Here is a 25,641-nt window from a genome sequence, read left to right as displayed (position 1 = left end):
ATACATTTTGACTTTTTGTCAGCATTTTTTTTTTTTTTTAATTGTATGATGGTTTATGAGTGTATTATATGTCCAAAAGTGCAGTCATAGTCATGCACATTTACAAAAGTTCATAATAAATACATGGTAATTCCCTTTTAGTTTGCCATATTGTTTGTCATGCGATGTAGCTTACAATTTTCAAATATTATCATATGTGACCCTGGACCACAAAACCAGTCTTAAGTCGCTGGGGTATATTTTTAGCAATAGCCAAAAAAACATTGTTTTGGTCAAAATTATAGATTTTTATTTTATGCCAAAAATCATTAGGATATTAAGTAAAGATCATGTTCCATGAAGATATTTTGTAAATTTCCTACCATAAATATATCAAATCAAAAATTAGGTTAAGTAATATGCATTGCTAAGAACTTAATTTAAACAAATTTAAAGGTGATTTTCTCAGTATTTTGATTTTTTTGCACCCTCAGATTCCAGATTTTCAAATAGTTTTATCTCGGCCAAATACCATACAAATAAAAGCTTATTGATTCAGCTTTTGGATGATGTAAATTTTGAGAAATTGACCCTTATGACTGCGTTTTGTGGTCCAGGGTCACATATTTAGATGAAAAGTTGTCAAGAGCATGTCACATTTCATGCCAAAAACTAAATAAATATAAGCCTATTACTTGGATACTGTTATTATTATTATTTATTATTGACAATGAAGTATACCTTATCTTTCCCACATGAGCTTAATTTTCTTTACACTATAGTCATGGCCAAAAATATTGGCACCCTTGATAAATATGATCAAAGAAGGCTGTGAAAATTAATCTGCATTGTTAATCCTTTTGATCTTTTATTTAAAAAATACTCAAAAATCTAAGCTTTCATTGGATAATAAGAATTTAAAATGGGGGGAAATATCATTATGAAATAAATGTTTTTCTCTAATACACATTGGTCACAATTAACGGCACCCTTTTATTCAATACTTTTTGAAACCTTTATTTGGCATCTGACTATAGAAGCCATGGCTGATAACTGAATATGCTGGAGTTTGTTTTTGGATGAGTGAGGAGGATTTTTCTTGAAACCCTCCCAAACAACATGTGGTGATCTAGGTGGTTTTTGACAATTTTTTTTTTGTTAGGTTTTCTGACCCCAAGACTATTTTCTGCAATTCTCCAGCTGTGGTCCTTGTAGACTCTTTAGCCACTCAAACTCTTCTTCTCACCATGCATTAGGATGATATAGACATACATCCTCTTTCAGGCAGTTTCGTAATGTTTTCTGTTGATTGGAAATTCTTAATTATTGCCCTGGTGGTGGAAATGGGAATTTTCAGTGCTCTAGCTCTTTTCTTAAAGCGACTTTACTAATTTGTGAAGCTCAATAATCTTTTGCTGCACATCAGAAAAATATTCTTTGGTTTTTCTCATTGTAATGGATGATTAAGAGGATTTGGGCATTGTTTTCCCTCCTATTTATATTTCTGTAAAACAGGAACCCATGGCTGGATAATTTCACATTCATAATCATCCTGGAGTGCTCAAAATTGTGAATATGAATGGGAATATATACTTCAGAGATATTTTACTCATAAGAATTTCTAGGGATGCCAATTATTGTGTCCAACGTGTATTTGAGAAAAACATTTATTTCATAATGATATTTCCCCACATTTTAAATTCTTATTATCCAATGAAAGGTTAAATTTTTGTGATTTTGTTAAATAAAAGATCAAAAGGATTAACAATGTAGATTAATTTTCACAGCCTTCTTTGATCATATTTACCAAGGGTGCCAATATTTTTGGCCATGACTGTGTGTGTATGTGTGTATATGTATATATATATATATATATATATATATATATATATATATATATATATATATATATATATATATATATATATATATATATATATATATATATATATATATATATATATATATATATAGTGTAAAGAAAAGTAAGCTTATGTGGGAAAGATAAGGTATACTTTATTGTCTAAATATATTTATAATTGAAAAAAAAATATGAACATTTATTTTTGCAAGTGTGTCTAAGCCATTGTACACTTTATGTATCTGTGCTTTTTGTCGTGAGCTCTTGTATCATTCATAGAAAACTTTTTTTCTTGCAAGTACATGTTTGCATATCTGATGGCAACAGCAGCACTTGACAGGCTGCTTCAATAAACACCTCCAGCGTAAGGCCTGCTTGAGGGTGTGGAGAAGCTATGTCTTATAATAATCTAAGGTTCTCTGTGTTAATGTATTCTCATTTTTAGTCCTGCTAACAAAAAAAAGGTTTTCTGGATTATAAGCACTATGTCTCGACCTTTACTGAGCTACAAACAGGCGATCAAGAGAATTTAACCTGATGGATGGTAGTCCTTGCTGTAGGCAGCCATTTTTATTGCTGTAATCAATAAGTGTTCCAACAAGGATTTATAAGGTTAACTTCTTCTTGCCCTTTTTAAACTGTTTTTTTAAGCTGTAGGACTTTCACAGACAGGCTGAATGTATATTTGCTCTGACACTGTGCTTGTGTGATCTTCATATGATTTCTCCCGAAGGTTGAAGATGGAGACCTTTAATCACAAAGTTAACACTTATATTGACTCTTGGATGGGACCCAGGGGTAAGACCAATACTCCTTTTTTAGACATCTTCAGTTCTCTTTAATGCTGTTGTGTTCCTATAGGGCAAACTTCTGAGCAAACTTTGCAGGATTAGCAAATAGAACATATTCTCACTATATTTTCATAGCTAAAACAATATTGTGGCATGCTGATGATTTTAATCCATGTCACATCACGTCTTATGCAGCCACGCAAGTGGTTGAAACAAAGAATCTGTCCAGCTGTCAAAATAATGCTCCATTATCCATTAAATAATGATTGTTTGATCCAAAATCTGCTCATTGTATTAACCCAGTTGTCATCTTGGAAACAACATTGTCTCCAGACACACATATATATATATATATATTTATAGAAAATGTCCAATCAGACTGGAAGCAACTGCAATTCAAGTTGGCAAAGCAGCACCAAGCTTTGTGAAGAAAAAAAAAAAAAATTCTGTATTATAAAATTCTGACTCAAACTTTTAATTGGATGAGCGGCATTTAAAAGTGTTTTTTTGTTTTTTTTGTCTCAATTCAGAGGAACAACTGTGACTATTTTTTTTATTGAACATCCTAATTTTGTTGCATATGTGTGAGTGTGGTTGTTCTCTATCAATTGCAGATCCTCGGGTTAGAGGATGGCTTCTACTGGATAACTACATCCCCACTTTTGCCTTCACTGTCATGTATCTTCTGATTGTGTGGATGGGACCAAAATACATGAAGAATAGACAGCCATACTCCTGCAGAGCACTGCTAGTGCCGTATAACCTCGGCCTGACGCTTCTGTCCTTCTACATGTTCTATGAGGTGGGCTTGTCATATGTGTGTAAGATATGTCTATTTGAAGACGTCATATCATTACAAATATAAATGCAAATTCAAAATATGTTACAAAAACCAAAAACAAAAGCAATCAAACAAAAATAAATGAATAAATAAAAATAATAAAATAAAATAACACTGGCTTGTCCTGCTAACGCTATACTTTTTAAAATTTATTTGTCATCCTTCTGATTTGGAGTGCATTTCAGATATATTTCAGCAGTTTTGAATTTCCATAGCTTTTATGCTCTAATAGATATTACACAATCTCAAGCAAGCATCTCCAGTCCTGTACCTGGAGATCTACTGTCCTGCAGATTTAAGCTCAAACCCTGATCAAACACACCTGGAGCAGCCATCAGGGTCTTCAGGGTTACTTGATAATCTCCAATACAATTTTATACCGATACCTCTGATCTAGATATTTGAATGTGACTGGGGCCTTTTAAATTAGTATTGAATGCATTTTGATACCGATGGTTTGACTTTTTGGAAATTGAGCAAAACAATTGATGATGATTCACAGTCCATGTGCACCATGTCCATGTCCATGAGTCCTTTCTTGCCTAATTTGCACTCTCCACGCTATCTGCATTGCAAAACAGACACTTTGCCTGGCTTTCCAAATATAATTGAGCTCACAGATATGTTAGCTAAAGTGATCTTTACTTTCCAAATATAATGAACTCTAAATTCAGGATAAGCTCACAGATATGTTAGCTAAAGTGATCTTTAATCACAGCCATCAATGACCTCTACCAGTTTTACTGCAGCCTCATTAGAGAAAGAAACCTCTAGGCTACAAAAGTCCATCTCTTCTCTCTTAAAGGAATAGTTGATAGGGACATTTCATACTGTATGTCATTGTTCATCTTTAAAACACAAATAAATACACAGTTATCTTAACACCAAATTGTGATAAGATGCTTCAAAAGTTCATAAAGACGTCCTTATGAATCAAGCAGTTTAAGGGTGCTTTCACATTTGGTTCACTTGCCTGGTCCGAACTGGAGTTCGATTGCTCCCCCCTCCCCCTGCCCCCACTGGACTGTGTTCATATTATAATATTTGAGTCCGAACCACGGTTCGCTTGCGTCATCAAGCCAGCAGCTGTTTACCCCGTTGCTTAGTAACGACGGCGCAGGAGAAGGCGGCAAATGCATAACATTATTCTCTGCACTTTTATGTATTTACGTTTTTGAACCGTTCGTTTTGTTTACAAAGCTTTGGTACATAACCGCACTTACGTCTGTCTTACGAATGTACTGCAAATGCTCTAAAGAACGATGAAGGCGAACAGAAATGATTTGAGCATTGAGCATTTGTTTGATGCACATGATCTTACATGTTTCTTATGATGTGCATTCATAAAGTTCCTCTTCATCACTCATTCCTTCAGCACTTCCCTCACTTGCTTCCAGCACAGACAGTTTTGCAGTGACAGCAGTTAATTTTGTTTCCATTTGCAATGGTTCCTTTTCTCTCTGCAGTTTCTCTTTGTCTTTGAAGTTCTTCCTCTTTGGCTTCAAGATTATGAAGTTTATTTAAAGAAGCTACAGATTTAGCTTTCCAGAAAGAAGATCATTAACTCTTTGTTTAACTTTATTTACTTTAGTAAACTTTGACTTGCGTTGCCGTTGAAAATTTTCAATGCTCAATGACGACACTCGCTTTAAAGAGAACATTTCAAGCAAGCCACAGAGCAAAGATTACACAATGAACAGAATGTGATCCAATTCAACACAAAGACATGCAGCAAGCCAAGGCATTATTTAAAGTAGAGCATTCCAAACATACAGTAGGCTGTGATTCAGACTTCTTTGTGGATCAACGGATCAATCTCATAATGTGATATAGCCATAGAGCTCAAAGAAAGAGAGGTTCACTCACCAGTTTGGTCGAGCTTCTGAAACTACTCTGCAATATCAAGTTTAAAGATTACATGCTCTGTTTGGCTCAAGACGCCAAATTGGCAACACACCAGGCAAGCGATCCAAACTCCAATAGTAGTCACTCAATCTGCAGATGCGCAAGTTGACGTTTTCATTCACAGGAAATTCTCCTTTAATCCAATAGTAATTCTCTTAATCTGAGATGGTTCTTACTTTGTGTGGTGGCTGCCTAACCACCCAGGAAAAGGTGGTAAGATGTTCTTTACTCATAAGTTGGAAATCAAGTCATTGTCCATGCAAAAATCCGTTTCTTGCTTTATTCATTTAATGAAAGAAATGCAGCACACACACAGTGACACACATTTGCACACACACCGTGGCACACACAGTGACACACAGAGACACACGCAGTGGCACACACAAATTGACACACACATGCAGTGACACACGCAGTGACACATTGGCACACACACAGTGACACATATTTGCACACACATTTGCACACACACACAGTGGCACACACACACATACACACACACACAGTGGCACACACGCAGTGACATACACAAACGGACACAGTCATTTGGATATTGGTTTACAGTATATGGTAATAGGTAATATGAGAAACATTTATACATGAAGTGTTGTAATTAGTAGTAGTTTGTTTATTTGATTATATGATGTTATTGACAACAAATTTTATGATGGAAATATTATCAGTGTGTATATATATATATATATATATATATATATATATATATATATATATATATATATATATATATATAAAACCTTGGTGTTTTAGTACCCTTATGGCACATTGATTATCAGGGATTCCTAAGCTCCCAAAAAATGGGGGGATGGGCAACAAATTTTATGATGGAAATATTATCAGGGATTCCTAAGCTCCCAAAAAATGAGGTGAAATATTTTTCCCCCCCAAAAATAAAAGGTCATGCCATAGAGGGTTAGGATATGTTAAGAATCATGTATTTCCCACCACCTGTTACCCTCTCCACATAGACAACCATGAGGCATCCTAGGTGTACAGTATATGACTTTCTTCTTTCAGACGAATCCAGTCGGAGTTATATAAAAAATTGTCTTTGATCTTTCAAGCTCTATCATTTCAGTCAGCGGGCGTTGCATTTTTTTCAGTCCAAAAGACCTGAAATAAAAAGCGCCCTTCCATAAAAAAAAAAGTCTCACACATGGCTCCGGGGGGTGAACAAAGGCCTCCTGTAGCGACTCGATGCATTTTTGAAATAAAAATACAAAAATTCAAAACATAATAATCAAATAAATCTACACAGAACCAGTTCCTGGAGAAAGAAGCAGTTCCGATATAATATCTCATGAAAACCAACGTTTGTTTACAGGATCAAAAGAAGCAAAGTTTCCTTACTTTAGCAAAGGAAAATCAGTCTCCTCTTGGCTTATATTGAAATCCTCCGACATTCTTCTGGAATGATAGAGCTTGAAAGATCAAAGACAATTTTTTTTTATATAACTCCAACTGGATTCGTCTGAAAAAAGAAAGTCATATACACCTAGGATGCCTCGAGGGTGAGTAAAGCACTGCCTAATTTTCATTTTTGGGTGAACTAACCCTTTAAATGTCATATGACATACACCAACTCCTTCCATTCCACACAGCCATCTAGTGGTTAAAATTTACATTGGGCTCCTACACACCTGCTAACATTTCAAGTATACATTAAAGTAAGCTAATTATGAATGAACATGAACTAACAATAAATAATAATATGTTTGTAAATTAACATCAACAAATGCTTCAAAAATGTAGTTGATTATTAGTTCATGACATTTAATGCATTACTGGTAACTATCCATTTTCCAAACCACCTGTCCTACTGTTTGTAGGTGGGAATGCTGAAGCCATCTGTGAGTTATTTAATTTAAAGAGAAATTAGCTGAGTTAGAGAGTGAATGCTGAGACTGCACTCTGGACTTTAGAGAGGCAGTGGTGCTGTATACTGCTTTGGGATAGTCTCTCTAACGGCAAAATCAACCCACTGACCCTGAGAAGCTCCATTAGACCAAAGCAATTACGACTATATTAAAACAGTTGAATGGCACTTTGTGTCCCCTAAATGTCCTTTTAAAGAATTTATTTGAGTAGAGATGTCCCCTCTGAATACCATTGTCACCGGTAACATAAGGTTAGGCATTAATGAGAACCTTATTTGAGGTTTAATATAATTTATTAAATATTGGGGACAGATGTGCCGCTTTCACTCTGCATTTGCTAAAAAAAAACTTGAACAAGGGCTTTATTCAAAATGAGACAATGAATAATGACAGATTAGAGGCTCGTGGGAGATTTTCCAGGAGGTCTGCAGGTCTCTGTTTTGTTGAAATCGCAAGCCTTGTGATAGATTGGGAGCATAAAACAAACCAGTAATGTTCTAAAACATATGCCTTTGATTTTCAGAAAAAGTGTTCATGAATTCACAAGTTATATTTATAGTTGTATGTCCAGCTATTACTGTGAATTTAAAAAATGAATGATATTTTTTTCTTGTCGTTTTAGTATTTTTTGTAATGTGCTTTGAACATGTTATCCCCTGATACTTATAAAATGTATAAATGCTAAAAATGGAACTTGTCCTTTTTTGTGTGTGTTGGGAAAATATTGGCAGGTCAGTTAGGCAAGGCTACTGACTAAACAAGCCTATTGAAAAAAATCTAGAGCTCTTGTGACAATACCATGGTACAGTGGTAGTATGAGGTGGTAACTTCATGGAAATGATACAGTATGTACTGTTGTGTTGGATGATGGCCATATCGATAGTTGTACTTTTTTTTGTACATTGTACTTTTTGTTAATGTAAACTGGGTAGCACTTTATTATACAGCCCTGTTCCGTGTGTGTACTGTGTACTGTATTATACCATGTACAATAACTGGGAAATAACTAGGTACTAACCCTGAACTACCCCTAAACATGTTTACCATATACCACCCAGTATTTTCTAGGGTAAGTACACGGTAAGTACACATACTGTAAAATAAAGTGTAACCAAACTGATCCTCAAGCATTGGTATTAATTCCAGAAATGTGTTACATATTGGGAAGAATATGCAGTGGCGTGGAGATGATGATTCATTCTGATATCCTTCTGTCTCTACAGCTGGTTATGTCAGTGTATCAAGGCAGATACAACTTCTTCTGCCAGAACACCCACAGTGGAGGAGAGGCTGACAACAGGGTAAAATAAGCTGAGTTTTACATTGTGTGAGACATGGAGAATTCTAAGATTCAGCTTTACTCTTTTATCGTAGTACTCAGAAAAGAGACAATATTCCCCATCAGGCTGATGTGTGTATAGTTGACCCAGCCGCTCTGTTCCACAAATTAGGTGGAAAATTATTTTTTAAGGTTTCATGTATTGTTCTATTCCCTTTGTTATCGTATTGTTAACTAGGACTAGAAAGAGTGATTCAAAAAGAGTTCTTTGTATAAAGGCTAATTTATGTCAGCATGAGCCTGAAAACCTCTTGGCAGTGCATGATGCTCTGTGACGTCACCTCATGATCCACAGCATTGACCTGTGATGCTTTATTTCAAGATTTAAAAATGCATCCTCTTTGGATACTCTATTTTATCCTAGTAGAAAAGAAAGAGGAAAGGCTATCTGAATATATGGTGAATGGAAACGGTGGTGAATTGGTCAGTAAGGTGTTTATTTCTTTTTTTTTTTTTTTTTTTTTTTCTTCGGACAGGGCTTAGTGAAGTGTCTTTTTAATCCTATAAATGAAGGACCCTTGTATGACACTTTAGTATACTTTAAAACATACTTATTACTGAAATAATATTCTTTATATATATTTAAGTGCTAAGTCAATGTAATGTAATGACACTCAACTGCATGTTAATTGAAATTGAATGAAAATTTAGCATAGTTGCACTTTATATTAAATGCACCTAACTGAATTAGCTGTCTGACCACTTAAGTCCATCTTTATATGTAATTTAAAGGGATAGTTCACCCATAAATGAAAATTACCCCATGATTTACTCACCCTCAAGCCATCCTAGCTGTATATGACATTCTTCTTTCAGACGAATACAATCAGAGTTATATTAAATAATGTCCAGGCTAATTCATGCTTTATAATGGGAGTGGATGATAGATCAAAATTGGAAGTCCAAAAAATTGCACCCAACCATTATAATCCAAGTCCACATGGCTACGAGGGGTTAATAAAGGCCTTCAGAAGTGACACAATGCGTTTGTGTAAGAAAAATATCCATATTTACAACTTTATAAACCTTAACTATCGCTAACTATCGTAAGCACGTTCATGTGAGAGTGGCGTCCAGCAGATGATGTAGAACGTAGGCGTAGCATATGCTAGTCTCGTGAGAAACAAGTTTTGTTTCCAGCAAAGGAAAACCAGTGTCCTCTTGGCTTATACTGATATCCTCCGACATTTTTCATTACAAATCCTCATTTTCTACTACTAATTTGTGACCTGTGTTTTGCTTTGCTCTTTCCTCTGCGCTTCCGCGTTCGTCACTACAGCATTCGTCAACGCGTTTGCCTACGTCCTACATCATCCGCTGGACACCACTCTCGTGCTTACAATAGTTAGAGAAAGAGGGAGGTTAAGGTTTATAAAGTTGTAAATATGGATATTTTTCTTACACAAATGCATTGCGTCACTTCAAGGCCTTTATTAATCCCTCGGAGCCATGTGGACTTCTTTTATAATAGATGGGTGCAATTGTTTTAACTTCAAATTTTGGGCTACCATCCACTCCCATTATAAAGCATGAATTAGCCTGGACATTATTTAATATAACTTTGATTTTATTCGTCTGAAAGAATGTCATATACACCTAAGATGGCTTGAGTGTGAGTAAATCATGGGGCAATTTTCATTTTTAAGTGAACTATTCCTTTAACATAATTATGCTTAAAGTGTACTACTGACAAGCATTTACGGTAAACAAAAATATACTGTAATTTAATTAACCTGTATGTCATGTAGCTTATATAAATATATTTGTTATTACACATGCGTAATGATGAAATTGCAATTTACCATATTTAAGGTACTTTATATGTGCTTTAGTAAATGAGTCAACACATCAAAATAAGGTCACTGCACAAATGATATTGATTGCACTTAGGTGGTCTTTTATTTCATTAATATTATATTATCTACAAATATATATATATATTTTTTAATATATACTTTAAAGATTTGAAGAATACTACATGTGCACATTCAGTGAAATTAAGTTCACTTATTTTTGCACAAGAAAATTTCATGATGTTATGCTAGAATACATAGTGTGTACATTTTAGCAGTATTATATTTGTTGATTTAGTGTATAGTTAGAGACCAATAACTGCCTAAGTGGAAATCAGAAGTGGGCTGAGAATCATTACATCACTAGTGATTTCACGACTTTTGTAACTGATGTTGCATTTTTGTAACGTCGCTGATGAAATGAGTTCTTGTGTAAATGACTCTCTTTTAATCTCTCCTCAGATGATAAACGTACTTTGGTGGTATTACTTCTCCAAACTCATTGAGTTTATGGACACTTTCTTCTTCATTCTGAGGAAGAACAACCACCAGATCACCTTCCTGCACGTCTACCATCACGCCACCATGCTCAACATCTGGTGGTTCGTCATGAACTGGGTGCCGTGTGGCCACTGTAAGCTCCTCGCAGGGAAACTCCACTGCTTTGCAGTCAAAGGCTTCTGAAGGAGCTTATGGTGCATTTTATATGCTGAATTTTTTCAGATGCATAAAAACACAGCTAACAGAACAGGGTAAAAATGCGTATCCAGGTGGTTTTAAATAACTGTTTGCATTATGCAACGTGCGAGTTTCTTCCATTGATCTCCATTTACTTCTTAGGAGAGATTGTCGTTACCAATCATTGCTATTAGTTTTCATGAATAGTCAGTTCTTTTTGTACATTTTAAAATATATAAATTTGTATCATAGGGAACCTACTTTGATGCTTCAAAGGTTGATTTGAGGTTTGAAACAAATGCATTAACTAATACTGATATTACTGCTCTTTTCATCAGCCTATTTTGGCTCCACGTTTAACAGTTTCATCCATGTCCTGATGTACTCGTATTACGGCCTCTCTGCTGTCCCCGCCATGAGACCATATCTGTGGTGGAAAAAGTACATCACTCAAGGGCAGCTGGCAAGTACACGCTAAAACAACAAACTCACATCAATACAACAAAAAAAATAAAACTTTCTTGTAATGGAATGTGTTCACTGCTATATCACAAAAAGACTAAAAGGTTTGGATGGCTAAAACTTTGTTAATTACAGTGAATGTCTTTTACTTATAGGTCATTTTCCAATTTGGGGAGCTTTTCCTCTTCCTCTAGTATGTTTTCCTAGTTTGATTTTGAAGAAAACGAATGGTTGTGTTTTTCAGAATGTGGATTTTTTTTTTTTTTTACCACAAGCAAACTTGTTAACTTTTTTAACCTCATTGAAGAATTACTCGTATACAAGAATGATCAATGATGGCTGTTTCCTCCTGCAGGTCCAGTTTGTCCTGACCATGTTCCAGACATCTTGTGCTGTAGTTTGGCCATGTGGTTTTCCAATGGGCTGGCTGTATTTCCAGATCACTTATATGATCACTCTTATCTTACTCTTCTCAAACTTCTACATAAAGGTAAACAAATTCTCAGCATACAGAATATTATCGTATGAAAGTACGGCTTGAAAATTTCAGAATGTTCCCCTCTTTGCTCCACAGACCTATAAGAGCCACGCGGGATCTCGGAAGAGCGGTCTCTCGAATGGATCAATAAACAGTCACACTAATGGAGTGACATCCAATGAAAAGGTTAAATACAGGAAACCGCGCACAGATTGATGACCGTTCACTTACAGTCTTGTTATTGTTATCAGCGCAGTAGAGGAGCTTCATGTATGTCTATCCAGTCACCACGCTACAGCCATTTCATCTTTAAAAGACTCCTCACATTATTGCACACTGCAACCTCACGTTATTCATATTGAATCCAAAAATTAGGAATTAGGGTCCAAGTTAGAGTATTTGATGTTTTTCATATATATATTTTTTTCTTGAAGAACAAAGATGGCGAACCTTAATACTGTACTAATTTGCACTGGTGTTTTCACCAAGCTTGTTTGTAGACATAAAGAAGATTGTATTAGAGGAATCTGACAAGTGTACAGGAGAATGTCACACTTGTGAGCAGATTTAAACAGTAGTAGCCTATTCAATGTTTCTTTATAGCACAGGCAGATATAACCATACAAAACAGGCGTAACAATACCTGGAGAAAAATGCAAGACAATTAGATTTATGGACTAATCGAGCGAGCTTAGTGAATTAATGTATGTTTACAAAAGAAAATGGACTGTTTATTTTATATTAACATGAATTTAGCATAGTTTGTTATAGCGCTGTATTGTAGGTAAACCTCTAGAAAACATGTCCAGGTAAAAGTTACACGTTTGTGTGTGTCTATTTTTCATTCTTCCCATAAGATTTTTTTCCTTTTTTTTTTTTTTTTTTTACATGAAAACTTTACTGTTCTACGATGTGTAGATACTTTACAATTTAAATAATATATAGTTGTTTTTACTTTACAGTAATGAGAATAAGTTTTTTTTTTTTCACTCAAATGTGCAAAAATTTCATTAGTCACAAGTTTAATAGTTTTTTTTTTTTTTTTTTAAGAAAGTAATTATTTATTATATTTTCTTTTGATTTGTTGGAGAAATATGAGCCAGGCATGACCCAGGGTTTCGAAGTCATTGTAAAACACATCACATTTATACAATTGTTTGTTGTATATGAAACTGTTGGCACAGATGGTGCTGACATTGCATTCTTTGCAGTGTATTAGTGTTTCAAACTTCCACCACAGTATCTCCAGCCTGCAGATGCCAGTATCAGTGTGATGTCTCTTTAGTGCTGTTCTGTTCACCTGGCTAGTCTTGTATGAGTCCTTTGCTGCAACAAAGAAGCAATGAATAGCTTCTGATTTATTTTCTGGTGTCAAAAATGTCATAACAAATCAGTAGTTCAGCATCGCTTTTGCGTTTACCAAAACAATGAACAAAGGCTTACACTGTAATTAAAAGCACATTTATAACTCTGTTACACTTTCCTTTTCCCTACTGTAAGTGCTGCATGACAGGCAGTGAAGGGAATGAGCAGTTGGACCTGTAGAAATCAGGATCCAATGCGTTCCATCAGCTTAACTCATTCTGTGCCAGCATTCCAGATCTTGTCAAGCAACATTAATTTTGTTCTTGTGTTTGAACAAACTGTTGTTACAGTGTATGTGTGTTAAACCATTAAACATAGAAATGCAGGAAAACAATGAATACTACTGTGCAACTTCTGTTACTGATTCATAATCATAATTCCTTAACAATCAAGACATTCTCTGTTAGTGTTCAGTTTAGGATAAGTAAAAATATCTTGCATTATTGTAATACCTCCCTCGAAAATGATATAATGCTGTTAATTCATGCTTTCAGTGCAGACTTATAGAACCAGCCATCCAGTGTACAAGATACTGTTTGCTAATAGCACAGTAGAGAATTAATACTGCACGTGTTAATAAAAGACGTAAGCCATTAACATCAGACACAATAACAATAAAGTGATTTTTATTTGGAAATGTATCCGGTGTCAGTGTTTGTTCATTTGTCTTTTTGATTTCAGGTATATCGAGGATTTAAGTATTGAAAGGTTTCTCTTATTGGCTTTAAATGAATTCTACTTTAATAAATTACAGTAAAACTGATAAATGAATTTCCAGTACTTTTATAGTCATTTGTGATTCCTGGATAATGATTTATTTATTTTTTCAAAAATCATTGTAAATAAAAAGCAGTTTCTACCCAAGGAAATACTTAAGAGCTAAGAAAGTAAAAAACACCTTCTTCAGGCCTAGAAATCACAAATGTAAACTTCCCTGATATTTCAGATTTCCATAACCATGGCAAACTACAACAAATAATCACATAAAATAAAAAAGGTTTATCAGTGGATCCCCATCAGTTCCCAACTCTCTGCGCATGTTATAGATGGATTATATATATCATTTTCATCAAATTCTAGACCTGATTTCTGAAGGGTGCTTGATTTAAAGACATTTAAACTACAGGGTCCACCAAGGAAAACAAGCTCAACTTAAACTGAAAATGATGTTATAACAAATCTGCTGAAATCTGTCTATAACACCCTTCCCTTCTATTTCTGAGTAGAGCAAAATATTCCAGTTGTCAGCAGACATATTCCCTCACTGAAATTCACAAAAACAAACTGAACATTCATCACAGTCCATTTGAAACTTCTTACAATCTTATATATATAGAGAGAGAGAGAGAATCTTTATCTTTACAATTAGAGTGAGACAGATCTTGCACTATTGTGAAAACTAAGCATAATTCTTTGAGTACAGTTAAGACTAGGAATCTAAAAATGTCACACCATTCGTTTACATTCATAAGAAAGAGCCTGGGCTGGAAGCAGTAGGGCGAGCAGATGGAGGTGTCAGTGAGGTGTAAATCTTGAGGGGTCAAGGGTCGAGTTACTGCATGCATTGCTTGAGTCGTCCTACAGTGGATGCTCTGAAAAGGCTGTGTAGCTCTTCACTCGTGCAAAAAACAGAGGCGTGTACATTTTGTCTACATCAAATGCAGTGACAATGGTCTCTCCAGTCGATCTAAGGGAGAGAAAGAAAGAAAATGTTTAGAAATGTACAAAATCTCCCAGCATGCCAAAGTCACTGCCTTACTGACTGCTCTGGATCAAATTCAGCAGTTTTCCAAGCAATGCCTTCACTTAAATTCACAGGACCACCAGGACACACTTGGTATGGAGCCCAAGGCTAGACTTGACAATGTTCCCGATTGGACCCCTCTGATGACAGCCATGGTTGCTGTTGGCCAATAGTATTTTATTTTCTACCAAATTAACTAAAATGCTTAGTTATAGAAAAAAAATATGTAGTAAAATATATATTTATAGGATATATAAAACTATTCAATATATAATTCTAATAGTAATCATATATAACATGCATTAAAAATACATAAATTTAACTTGCTTTCGTCTTGAGATGAACTTATTTCGAAACAGAAAAATTCAAGTCATACAGGTTTGAACTGATGGTAATTTTAGGATAGCCTAATTCCTTTAAGCATCTAATCAGCATCTCGTTATAGGTGATGTACTAATGCGTCCTCATTGATTGTGTGAACAGACAGCAGGAGGAATTTGTTGGAGAATGCAGATTGGTGAGAAACCTGTAGGTGATGTGGCAGGAATGGTGGATCCACACCAGCTTGTTAAAGCGTTGACGCCCCCCAGAGGACAGCTGCAGTCCTACATGGAAGGTGCGTTCTGCTTCGGGTGCTGGGTTCCGCCTGCAGAACCGGCTCCTCTGGTACTCCGCCACCTTCTGCTGGAAGATGACATTGAACAAAAAAAATTGGTTCAATGCTAGTAAAACAGCAGAGAAATAGAACAGTGCTGTTAAAGAAAAGGGGTCTGTAAACATGAGCAGGCGAACCAACCTCTTCTTTTCTCTTGGAGACAACAACATATACTTTGGTTTGATTTTCCGTATCCTGGGACAGCCGAAAATGGCCAAACATGACGGGCATCCATGTCCTGTGGAAATGAAGATTTTTACAGGGAAAATTCAAAGTCATACAGGTTTGAACTGATGGTAATTTTAGGATAGCCTAATTCCTTTAAGCATCTAATCAGCATCTCGTTATAGGTGATGTACTAATGCGTCCTCATTGATTGTATGAACAGACAGCAGGAGGAATTTGTTGGAGAATGCAGATTGGTGAGAAACCTGTAGGTGATGTGGCAGGAATGGTGGATCCACACCAGCTTGTTGCGTTGACGCCCCCCAGAGGACAGCTGCAGTCCTACATGGAAGGTGTGTTCTGCTTCGGGTGCTGGGTTCCACCTGCAGAACCGGCTCCTCTGGTACTCTGCCACCTTCTGCATGAAGATGACATTGAACAAAAAAATTGGTTCAATGCTAGTAAAACAGCAGAGAAATAGAACAGTGCTGTTAAAGAAAAGGGTCTGTAAACATGAGCAGGCGAACCAACCTCTTCTTTTCTCTTGGAGACAACAACATATACTTTGGTTTGATTGTCCGTATCCTGGGACAGCCGAAAATGGCCAAACATGACGGAATCCATCCTGTGGAAATTGAAGATTTTTAAAGGGGCCATCGGATACATAATTCAGTTTTACATGAAGTTTTGCTTGTTTGCATTTAAATGTGTCTTTGACGTGTGTGGACACTAGCACCCTACAATGATAAAAATCCATTCACTCCCTTTTTTCTAATCCCAAAAAAACCTAAGCCGTAAAAAAAACTAATAATCGTGAATTGAATCGTGAGTGAATCGTTACATCCCATCTAAGCAGTCTCAATTACCAAGCTGTTTTGTTTTTCTGAGCACTATGACGTCATATTGCTCAGGCCCAGTATTAGCAAATTTTTGCCCTCAGCCAGTTGTACGCTGTCTGCCATTTTATCCACACTTGAGCAGCTGTAGCAACAACAATGACTCATGAGCAATGCAGCTGTTTTGTAGTTGGATGTAAAAGTGAACATAAGAGTCTTAATTTTCTCCCAACATCAGAGCCACTGAGGATGCAGTGGATTAGTTTTGTTGTTGATAGTAAGGAGCCACAAAAAAAACGAGAGGGGTGGGGTGAACAGTAGCTTATTATCCTATAAAGAGACATGCACCGAAACGGGTCGCTGTGCACAGAGCTGTTGACAAGGTAAAAAGCTTGTCGTTTTACTCGACCATTGAGGAGCTCTAACCAAAGTATGTTACAAACATTTCACGAAGACACTAAAGAATCATACAAACTTGTAGAAAATGTTTGCACATACCTGGAGTTCTTGCTGCGCAGCCTTGGGACAGTGATCAAAGGGTCCTCGGGTGTGGTCAACATCATCACCTGACCATCAGGGAAGAAGCGCAGGTACCTAAAAGATAAGGTCTTGTCAAAGCCTGGTAACACTGAACAAAACAGATTTTGTTCAGGGACATTAAAGGGATACTCCACCCAAAATGGAAAATTCTGTCCTTGTTTACTCCTTGTGTTGTTCCAAACTTGACTTTCTACTGTGGGAAGTAAAAGATTTTATTTTGTTTTGTCCATAAAACAGAAATAGGATCCATTGCTAATGGGTTCCCAACTTTCCTCAAAATATCTTCTGTGTGTCTGCAGAACAAATGAATTGATTCCCATGAATCACCTCTGTCCTGCCACATATGAATTGAACGGAAAATATTTTGAAACCTGTAATAATATAAAAGGTCTCTAAAATGATTTTTTACCAGTGCTTTGGTGAAACAACTGTTTATTCAACTAAAATAAAAATCAATATAGCTTAGTGTGCTTCTCAAATTTATGATTTAATTATTTAGTCTTTCATGCTGCAAGTTTGAAAGCAAAATGTGTACTCCTTCCAGCTGTTTTCACAGAAACTGCATTTTTGTGTTAAAAGAAAAGCTGGACGGTTAAACTACAAGTGAAGAAATTAGTACAAATATTGTAATTTTACTATATAATAAATTTAATATACTTACTATGATTTATGAAGTATTCAATTTATGTTTATTTTACAGTGCAGTTGTATTACAATAATAATATTACTGTCTTTATTATTATATTTAATATGTTTGACTTCTAAAAACATCAGTGTGAATGCAATGTGAACTGAGACACTTTCGCAACTAAGGGTGCTTTCACACTAGCACTTTTGGTGTGCATCCGGGTTCGATTGACGTCAGAGTTTGGTTCGTTTGAATGATGTGAACATTGTCTTCCGATCTCAGGTGCGCACCCACAAACCGTACCCGAGTCCACTTAATAAGGGTGATCTGGGGTACGGTTCGCTGCTGATGTGAACGCAATTGTACCAAATCGCAGAAGTGAACCACTATTAATGATGTATTGTTTGATAAAAATGTGTGTTTGCGTGTGTTTTACTCACTTTCCTTACAAGCGTGACTGACCCGCTGCAAACAGAGAGCTGTATATCTCATTTCTGTTCGCCTTCAGCGTTCTTTAGATCATTTGCAGTACATTTGTGAGACAGACGTAAGTGCCGTAATGTTCCGAAGCTTTGTAAACAAAACGAACGGTTCAAAAACATAAATATATAAAAGTGCAGAGAGTAATGTTATGCATTTGCCGCCTTCTCCTGCACAGTCATTAATAAGCAACGGCTTGATGATGCAAACGCACCACGGTTCGGACCCAAATAAAATAATATGAACGCAGTCCAGCGGGGGCAGGGGGAGTAATTGAACTCTGGTTCGGACCAGGCAAGCGAACCAAGTGTGGAAGCACCCTAAAAGCGGTTTGAGTCCACTTTAAAATCCAAGCCAATGCAACCACTTTTTTTAGTCTATTCAGTTTGGTCACTGAAAATGTGTTGGCGCTTTTAATTTTCTTTCAAAGTGCAACAGATTCATGCATTTAACTTTAAAATGTCAATATTTTAATCCAGGAGTGCACGACCCCAGACATCCCTAGATGGACAGAGGTACATAGTCTAACAAAATCCTGTGGGAAACACTGGGAATGCTTACAGGTTTGGAACCACATGGTGTGGAGTAAATGCTGACAGAATTTTTATATTTGAGTGGAGTATTCCTTTAAAACCCCAATCTCACCTGTAGTACTCCACCTGGTGCCAAGCCCTGTAGAAGCCATCAAGAGACTCTTCCCCCTGACGGATGTATGATGTTTTACTGATGTAAACACCTGCACAAACCATGGACATTTATTAAATACTGTACAAGCAGCACATAATTAAGAAGACATATAGAAATGCATGTATTTACCATCAAAGCGTACACGTGGCCTTTCCAAAAACATCTCTCTCCAGGATGAAAATGGCAGCATTTTGGTGCAGCTTCGCCCCCACACCCTCAAACAGGCAGACCGCCAAATCTCAGGGTCCCTGAAATAAGACACCCACAAAAACATGGCAAACTGAATTTTTAATGCTTAAGATCTGAGTGGAGCTTTTGAGCACAAGTCGCTATAATGCAAGTGGGGAAGCTGGTTTACGCTGATGTTTGATGAGTGTGTGAGCCCACCTAGCACAGATATAAAAACCCCTGCAAACCAGGGAAAGCTGCTCTAAGGCTCGAAGGTCCAGGTCACATGACACGACCCAACGGAAGATATACATGAGCACCTCGAAGGGCAAAGCTGTGGACATGAAAAAAGGGGCTTTCAGGGCAACTGGTAAACCCAAGAAATCCACAGACTAGCTCCAGAGTGAGAATTACCCGAGATGTGCAACTGAGTCGAGTCTGTCGCAGGCTCACACAGCTTCATGGTGCCGTCGCACAATGTCAGCTGCTGCTGGAAGTACGTCAGTAGATCATCTATCTCCCGATCGTTCTCATTGTCCTCCAAGCTGAAGAGTTTGACAATCAAAAATTCACATTATTGTGCAATCAACCTTCAAATGGCAAACCAAAAAAGAGAAATAGGAACTTGAAAAGTATTTTGCATTTTAAGCTTTTTTTGCGCTATTTTCATCTTCCAGGTTTAAAATCTACATTGTGTTGACATCACAATTTGTGACATGGCAATGAACTATAGTACATCTATAGTCTCTATTAAATTATTCATGAGACTGAATGTGTTGATTTGCTATGACAGATTCTTCAGACTGTGAGATGACATTGCGCACATTAACTGAGAGAAACATTCGTGGATCGAAAAGTGTTTGTTTTTGCTTTGTAATAAGAGTTCTGCACAAACGCGATTCATTCACTTGGTGAGCATAACCGATGCTGATATTTAGAAATCAGGGCAGTTGATGGCTGATATATGATGCGATATGTTTGGCTTATTTTTTACTTTTTTTTCCCATTCATCTCTGCCATTGTCTTCTCTTCCGGGTCTGTTGTGAACGCGACTGCTGTGACTGTTGACGTACGACGCTGCTGACGTTGTACATCAGCGGCGTCACTGCAGTGTTGTGAACGTGCTCACAACAGACCTGGAAGAGAAGAAAATTATGAATAAAGTCATAATTTTTGTTATTTTTGGAGCAAAATGTATTTTCGATGCTTCAATAAATTCTAACGGACCCTCTGATGTCACATGGACTACTTTGATAATGTTTTATTACCTTTCTGGACGTGGACAATATACCGTACATACATTTTCAATGGAGGGACAGAGTTACAGTCTTGGACTAAATCTAAAATATCTTAAACTGTGTTCCGAAGATGAACGGAGGTCTTACGGATTTGGAACGACATGAGGGTGAGTCATTAATGACATAATTTTCATTTTTGGCTGAACTAACCCTTTAAGCACCTTCTCAGAACAGTTCTGAAGCACGCTTTTCGTTTATGTTTACTGACAGACACCACTGTTTCCAAGACCGCAATTCTCTGCCAGCAGGAGGCGCTGCTGGAGTGGAGATATAGAGGTTTCTCCGGTAATGGCTGTAATCAAATAAGCACTGCTCACAAACGCTACTTTACCAGGCATTACAGGAAAGACGAAATGAAAATGACTGTAAACATACATTCATAAAAACAACTGCGCAGCATTTTAATTTTGAAATGTGAAGTGCTCATTTTATTCAACAAAATATAAGCCTTTTGAGAAAACTATTTGTGGTGGTCAGTTTTGATATAGTGACGAGCCAGCTCCTTAGAAGTGAGACTGAAATTAATTGATTAAACTAGTTTATTAATACTCTATAAGCATATTCAAACACAGACACACACACACACACATACACAGAGACACACACATACACATATATATGCACACACATTTTGTTGCAGATATAGATATTTGAAATAATTGATAAGTGACACAAAACATATTGTAAGTCTTCTCTTTTAAAGAGCTCGGATGTCATTTTCAGGTTTCACTGTAATCATAATCTGTCAAAATTGTAAAAACTGATGTGTCTGTACGAACAAGATGGTAAACGTTGACTCAATGAGATTTTACAACAGTGATTTTATAATGTCTAAGCATGAATCAATCAAAGCCATGAACTGTACTGTTATAGTTAATTGAATGAGCTCATTAGTGGTCTTCCACTGCCATCTAGTTGTTATAAATTGTAATTTCTCATATAACACTGTGTTTTAACTTTTATAACTATTAAGGGGTGGTCACACTGCACTTTTCGTTCCATTGACTTCCATTCATACGCATGCAAATGCGTCAGACCGGAAACGCAAGCTCATGCGAAAAATTTCGCATTTCGCTGCGTTCCAAAGTTCAAGTTTGGTGAACTCTGACCTGCGAATTCGCATCACGTGAAGACGTGGGACCATTAGAAAATCATCGTCACTGCGTGACCTCTCTGTACAGAAATTCAAAAATTAAGGAAGCGCTAATTTTAGCCTTAGCGCAGCATCCTATTTTACATAATACATCTTTAAAAGATAAAAAAAAAAAAAAAAAAAAGCTGCATGGTTTGCAGTGTCAATGGAAACAGGAACAGATGGTACATTTGAATGAGGACACATTTTATATTTTTTTATTGCTTAGTGTGTATGTATTTATATAGAGAGAGAGACCGACAGAGAGTAAAGCATAATAAAACGCTTTTGACGCCGTCGCAAAAGGCACAGTACAAGCACATTAATCCATGTTGTGATAACTGAGGGGAGACCGTTAACCTGCTCCCGCCCATATTCGCAGCGGTGTCCGAAAAAAATTCGCACGCTCAAAGTCTAGTGTGACCGCCCCTTTAGTGTTATTTTCTGCCCAATCTCTCTTAAATTTTGCATGCTTGTTAAGAATGAAATTATGCATTATTTTACAGAGTTTTCAGAATTTGTGGGATTTCTGTTTGTATTAATAGGCCTTTGGTGACACTATGTCAAGAGCATATTATAAAATGACCAGTTTATAGTTGTCTGAATGCAAATGTTCAACATTTTTTTGATAATTATTGACCTAGAGAGGCTAGAGAATTGTACTGCAGTGGTTTTATTGATTTTCAACTAAAACCCTTGGACTAGTTTGTTAAAGTAGCTTATTTAATTTATTTTATATAATATTTAATTAACAGTTTTATTGACAACATTGGTCAGCAAAAGTTGTTCAGAATGAGGAGATCTATCATATTAAGCAAAAAACCAAGGACAAGTTCGCAAAAGTAGGTTTTTAATTTATTTGTGAATATTTAATGAATGATTTGATTGACAGCATCAGTCCCGGAGGCAAAGTTGTTCAGAATGAGGAGATCTATCATATGATATGAAGATCCAGTTTTTGTGTGACTATATGAACATGTTCTTTAATTTCAAGTCATTTTCTATTGAAATCTTGTATTTTTGAGTCCCTTTTTACTGTTATAGCGCCACCTAAAGTCTGATCACCATGAAACTTTATATGCTTCCTAAGAGTCATCTGAGATATGTTTTCACCAAGTTTCGTAAAGTTTTGCGTTTTCGTTTAGGTTTTATAGGCTTTTGGGTATATTTGGCCACACCCCTTTAATAAATGACACTGTTACAAGTAACCAAAGGACAAATTTAAATTTGTTTTGATAATTATTGATCTAGAGTGTGCAGAGAATGTTACTGCAGTGGTTTGGTTCCGATCAGGTAAAAAACCTAGGACTAGTTCGCAAAAGTATGTTTTTAACATATTTGTGAATAATTATTGAACGATTTGATTGACAGCAATGGTTCTTGAGGTAAAGTTGTGCATTATGAGGAGATATATCAAATGATATGCATATTGTGTTGATTTGTGAAACACCACGTGATTACTGAGCCATAAAACTTGTTAGCACCAACTAGTGGCCGATTTCTTTCTAAATTCTTAGAGACCTTTAGGGCCGTGAGTTGAACAGGCCCACCGAGTTTCGTTCCGATCGTCCTCCGTTAACCTTGTCAAATAGGTGCTCAAATTTCATTGGCCAATGGTGGCCAGGTTTTTTGAGATATGCGAATGTCCTTATAGATACTTGTGCCATTTTGGACAAAGACATTGTATACAAAATTTCAGGTCGATCGGTCCAACGTTTTTCCAGTTACAGTTTTTCAATCTTATAGCGCCACCAAGTGGCAAATCTGCGTGCTTGAACCCCTAAAAATTTCTAATTTACATCTGAGTTTTCCATGACTGAGCACTTACTAGCTGCCACTGCGGTCCGGATCAGGAGTTCTGCTGTAGTTGATCTTAAACTCAATGTCCGGTACCAGCTGCATTGCACTCTTATAGTACTTGATGGCTACAAAATCAAAATGGTGAAATTTATACCTGCAGGCTTCACATAATCCATTTTATTAGTCTGAATGGCTAATCAAACAAAAAAAAGAAAAACCTTCATAAACTGCTCCATTCTGTTCTTCCTCGACAGCCTTTAGGAACAGCTCTCGGGCCTAGGAGCACACATTCACAATCAGTGATAAGACAAGGTCAAGTGAAGAATATGACATTACACATCACTGTGACAGCACAGAGTTATTTTGGTCATTTTGATCTCTTGTCATAGTACATCTAATGTGTGCAATGGCACACCCTATGAATATTCATGAGCTCACACCTTCCCCTCTCTAGCAATTTCCTGTTTCCTCTTCAGGTCAGCAAATTTGGAGACACTTTTCTTTCCACCTGAGCTGGGCTGAAGCTCAGACATCCACTTTGCCCGAAAAGCACTGAGCTCCATCTGAAACATAAAAAAACAGCTACAGACTTCTAAAAAACTGGATTGAGACTTGATTTTATCCATCAATCAATTGATTAAAGGGTAGAGTTCGTCACATAATAGAATGGAGCCAATAGGTGAGAGGGGTTCAATAGTAAGAGGACATGGAGACATTATTTTCCTACTTGACACCGTAAAGCTTGTTGTCACAGTCTGTATTGTATAAAGTGCTATATTAATAAATCTGACTTGACTAAAGGTGACATTAGCCAAAAAGTAAAAGTCCTTTCATTGGCAGAGCAAAATAAATTTTGATGAAAGATTATAAAATGTTGTTCTATGAAATAATGTACAACAATTAATTACACACAACAGCACCAGGAAGGTACTATAAGAAAATAGTCAGGGAAACAAATTGATTTCATGCTCTAAATAATAATTTTGTAGACAGTGGTGCAGATTTTTATTGTTATTTCAAGTATTAATCCTTGGAACTAACTGGTTTAAATTATTAGACTAAGAAAATGTCTTGAGATTTGCAACAAGAAAAAAGTAGGGTGGGACTTGATTTTAGCCAATGATTTGTTGTCTCCTTTAAAATAACATAAATAAATAATTAAAAATATATATATATATATATATATATATATATATATATATATATATATAAACACAAATAAATAAATAAAAAAATATATATATATATATATATATTGTCTCCTTTAAAATAACATAAATAAATAATTAAAAGAGGAGACCAAGTTCACTAACTTGCAGATCAGAATCCTCTGTATTCTCACCCTCTCCTTCTTCAACAGTGCCATCAGTGTTTTTGTTGCTTTCAGCCTAGAAATAACATATTCAGTCATTTCAAATTCTGTTTTTATATTAAGGAGGTGAAAATACATACAGACAGTTTAAACAGAAGTGACGCAGACCTCACAAAGCACTGATTAAAAAACAACCCTATAACCTCGTCCATGTTTGGTGTGGAAAATAAGAGTGACCAATCAGAGAGTAGCAGATCAGAGCATGACATGCATTAATCACCAGCACCCGAAGCAGCAGAAAATCACTGCACTAAACTTTTAAAACACAGATGACCGTCTATCAAGTTAAATTCTTATTTAGTGCATCTGAAGTCACGTAGTTGCGTGATTTGCAGAACTCCAAACTTTGTAAACAACACGCATGCACAACATAGCTCGTTTTCTATATATGGACATTATGCATAATTGTTATTGCATGCTGAACATTTAAATAATTAAGACTGTTATTCAGCGTAACAAAAAAAACAAAAAAACACTCGGGTGTGTGTGGCAGGACTAGTACACGTCATGACTGCTAAGATGCTAATGTTAGCATCTGATTAGCAGCCTCGCTAATCTTAGAAACACAGCTTTTACTGACCATAACAGCTTATTTTGCGAGCTCTTTTAATGTCGCGTTAAAAGACGAGCTTTCAGCGAATGTTTTACAGATCACGATCAGAGAAGCGGAAGACACTGCGGGCAAATTTACGAGCTCGCCACACGGCAGCCATCGCGACGAGTGACGTGACAGCAGTGCTCTCTGAGAC

General features: G+C 36.4%; 2 protein-coding genes across 4 annotated transcripts in view; one reads left to right on the top strand and one right to left on the bottom strand.

Annotated features, from left to right (window-relative positions):
- The window catches only part of LOC109102773 (elongation of very long chain fatty acids protein 5-like), an 18,117-nt gene extending 4,089 nt beyond the window's left edge, over window positions 1–14,028 (top strand). The window contains exons 2-8 of the mRNA XM_042768346.1: window positions 2,574–2,638; window positions 3,246–3,433; window positions 8,496–8,573; window positions 10,867–11,038; window positions 11,421–11,545; window positions 11,900–12,034; window positions 12,119–14,028. Coding sequence (XP_042624280.1) covers window positions 2,581–2,638; window positions 3,246–3,433; window positions 8,496–8,573; window positions 10,867–11,038; window positions 11,421–11,545; window positions 11,900–12,034; window positions 12,119–12,238 — 876 coding nt within the window. The 5' untranslated portion in view covers window positions 2,574–2,580 and the 3' untranslated portion in view covers window positions 12,239–14,028. The remainder of the gene's footprint in view (window positions 1–2,573; window positions 2,639–3,245; window positions 3,434–8,495; window positions 8,574–10,866; window positions 11,039–11,420; window positions 11,546–11,899; window positions 12,035–12,118) is intronic.
- LOC109057404 (F-box only protein 9-like) lies at window positions 13,997–25,641 on the bottom strand. Of its 3 annotated transcripts, none has more exons than XM_042768345.1 (13): window positions 25,473–25,641; window positions 24,834–24,908; window positions 23,961–24,083; window positions 23,739–23,796; window positions 23,549–23,645; window positions 19,705–19,835; window positions 19,510–19,624; window positions 19,252–19,370; window positions 19,081–19,171; window positions 17,286–17,381; window positions 16,483–16,576; window positions 16,218–16,369; window positions 13,997–15,074 (listed from the first exon to the last, which is right to left on the bottom strand). In XM_042768345.1, the coding sequence occupies exons 1-13, from the start codon at window positions 25,473–25,475 to the stop codon at window positions 14,966–14,968; spliced, it is 1,263 nt and encodes a 420-aa protein (XP_042624279.1). In that variant the 5' UTR covers window positions 25,476–25,641; the 3' UTR covers window positions 13,997–14,965. The 3 variants fall into 3 exon arrangements, with proteins under 3 accessions (XP_042624279.1, XP_042624277.1, XP_042624278.1); XM_042768343.1 differs by lacking the exon at window positions 16,218–16,369 and adding an exon at window positions 15,658–15,815 and having other exon boundaries at window positions 25,473–25,639; XM_042768344.1 differs by lacking the exon at window positions 16,218–16,369 and adding an exon at window positions 15,658–15,812 and having other exon boundaries at window positions 25,473–25,639.

The sequence above is a fragment of the Cyprinus carpio genome, chromosome A13 (genome assembly GCF_018340385.1).
Source record: "Cyprinus carpio isolate SPL01 chromosome A13, ASM1834038v1, whole genome shotgun sequence".
Classification (NCBI taxonomy): domain Eukaryota; kingdom Metazoa; phylum Chordata; class Actinopteri; order Cypriniformes; family Cyprinidae; genus Cyprinus; species Cyprinus carpio.
This window is presented reverse-complemented; position numbering and strand designations above follow the sequence as displayed.

What these genes read in the sequence shown, in the direction of transcription:
- LOC109057404 (XM_042768343.1), bottom strand. An exon ending in GCCACGTGTACGCTTTGATG is followed by an intron (nt 19,172 to 19,251) that starts GTAAATACATGC and finishes TGGTTTGTGCAG; the next exon opens with GTGTTTACATCAGTAAAACA. An exon ending in TCTCCAAGAGAAAAGAAGAG is followed by an intron (nt 15,816 to 16,482) that starts GTTGGTTCGCCT and finishes GTCATCTTCCAG; the next exon opens with CAGAAGGTGGCGGAGTACCA.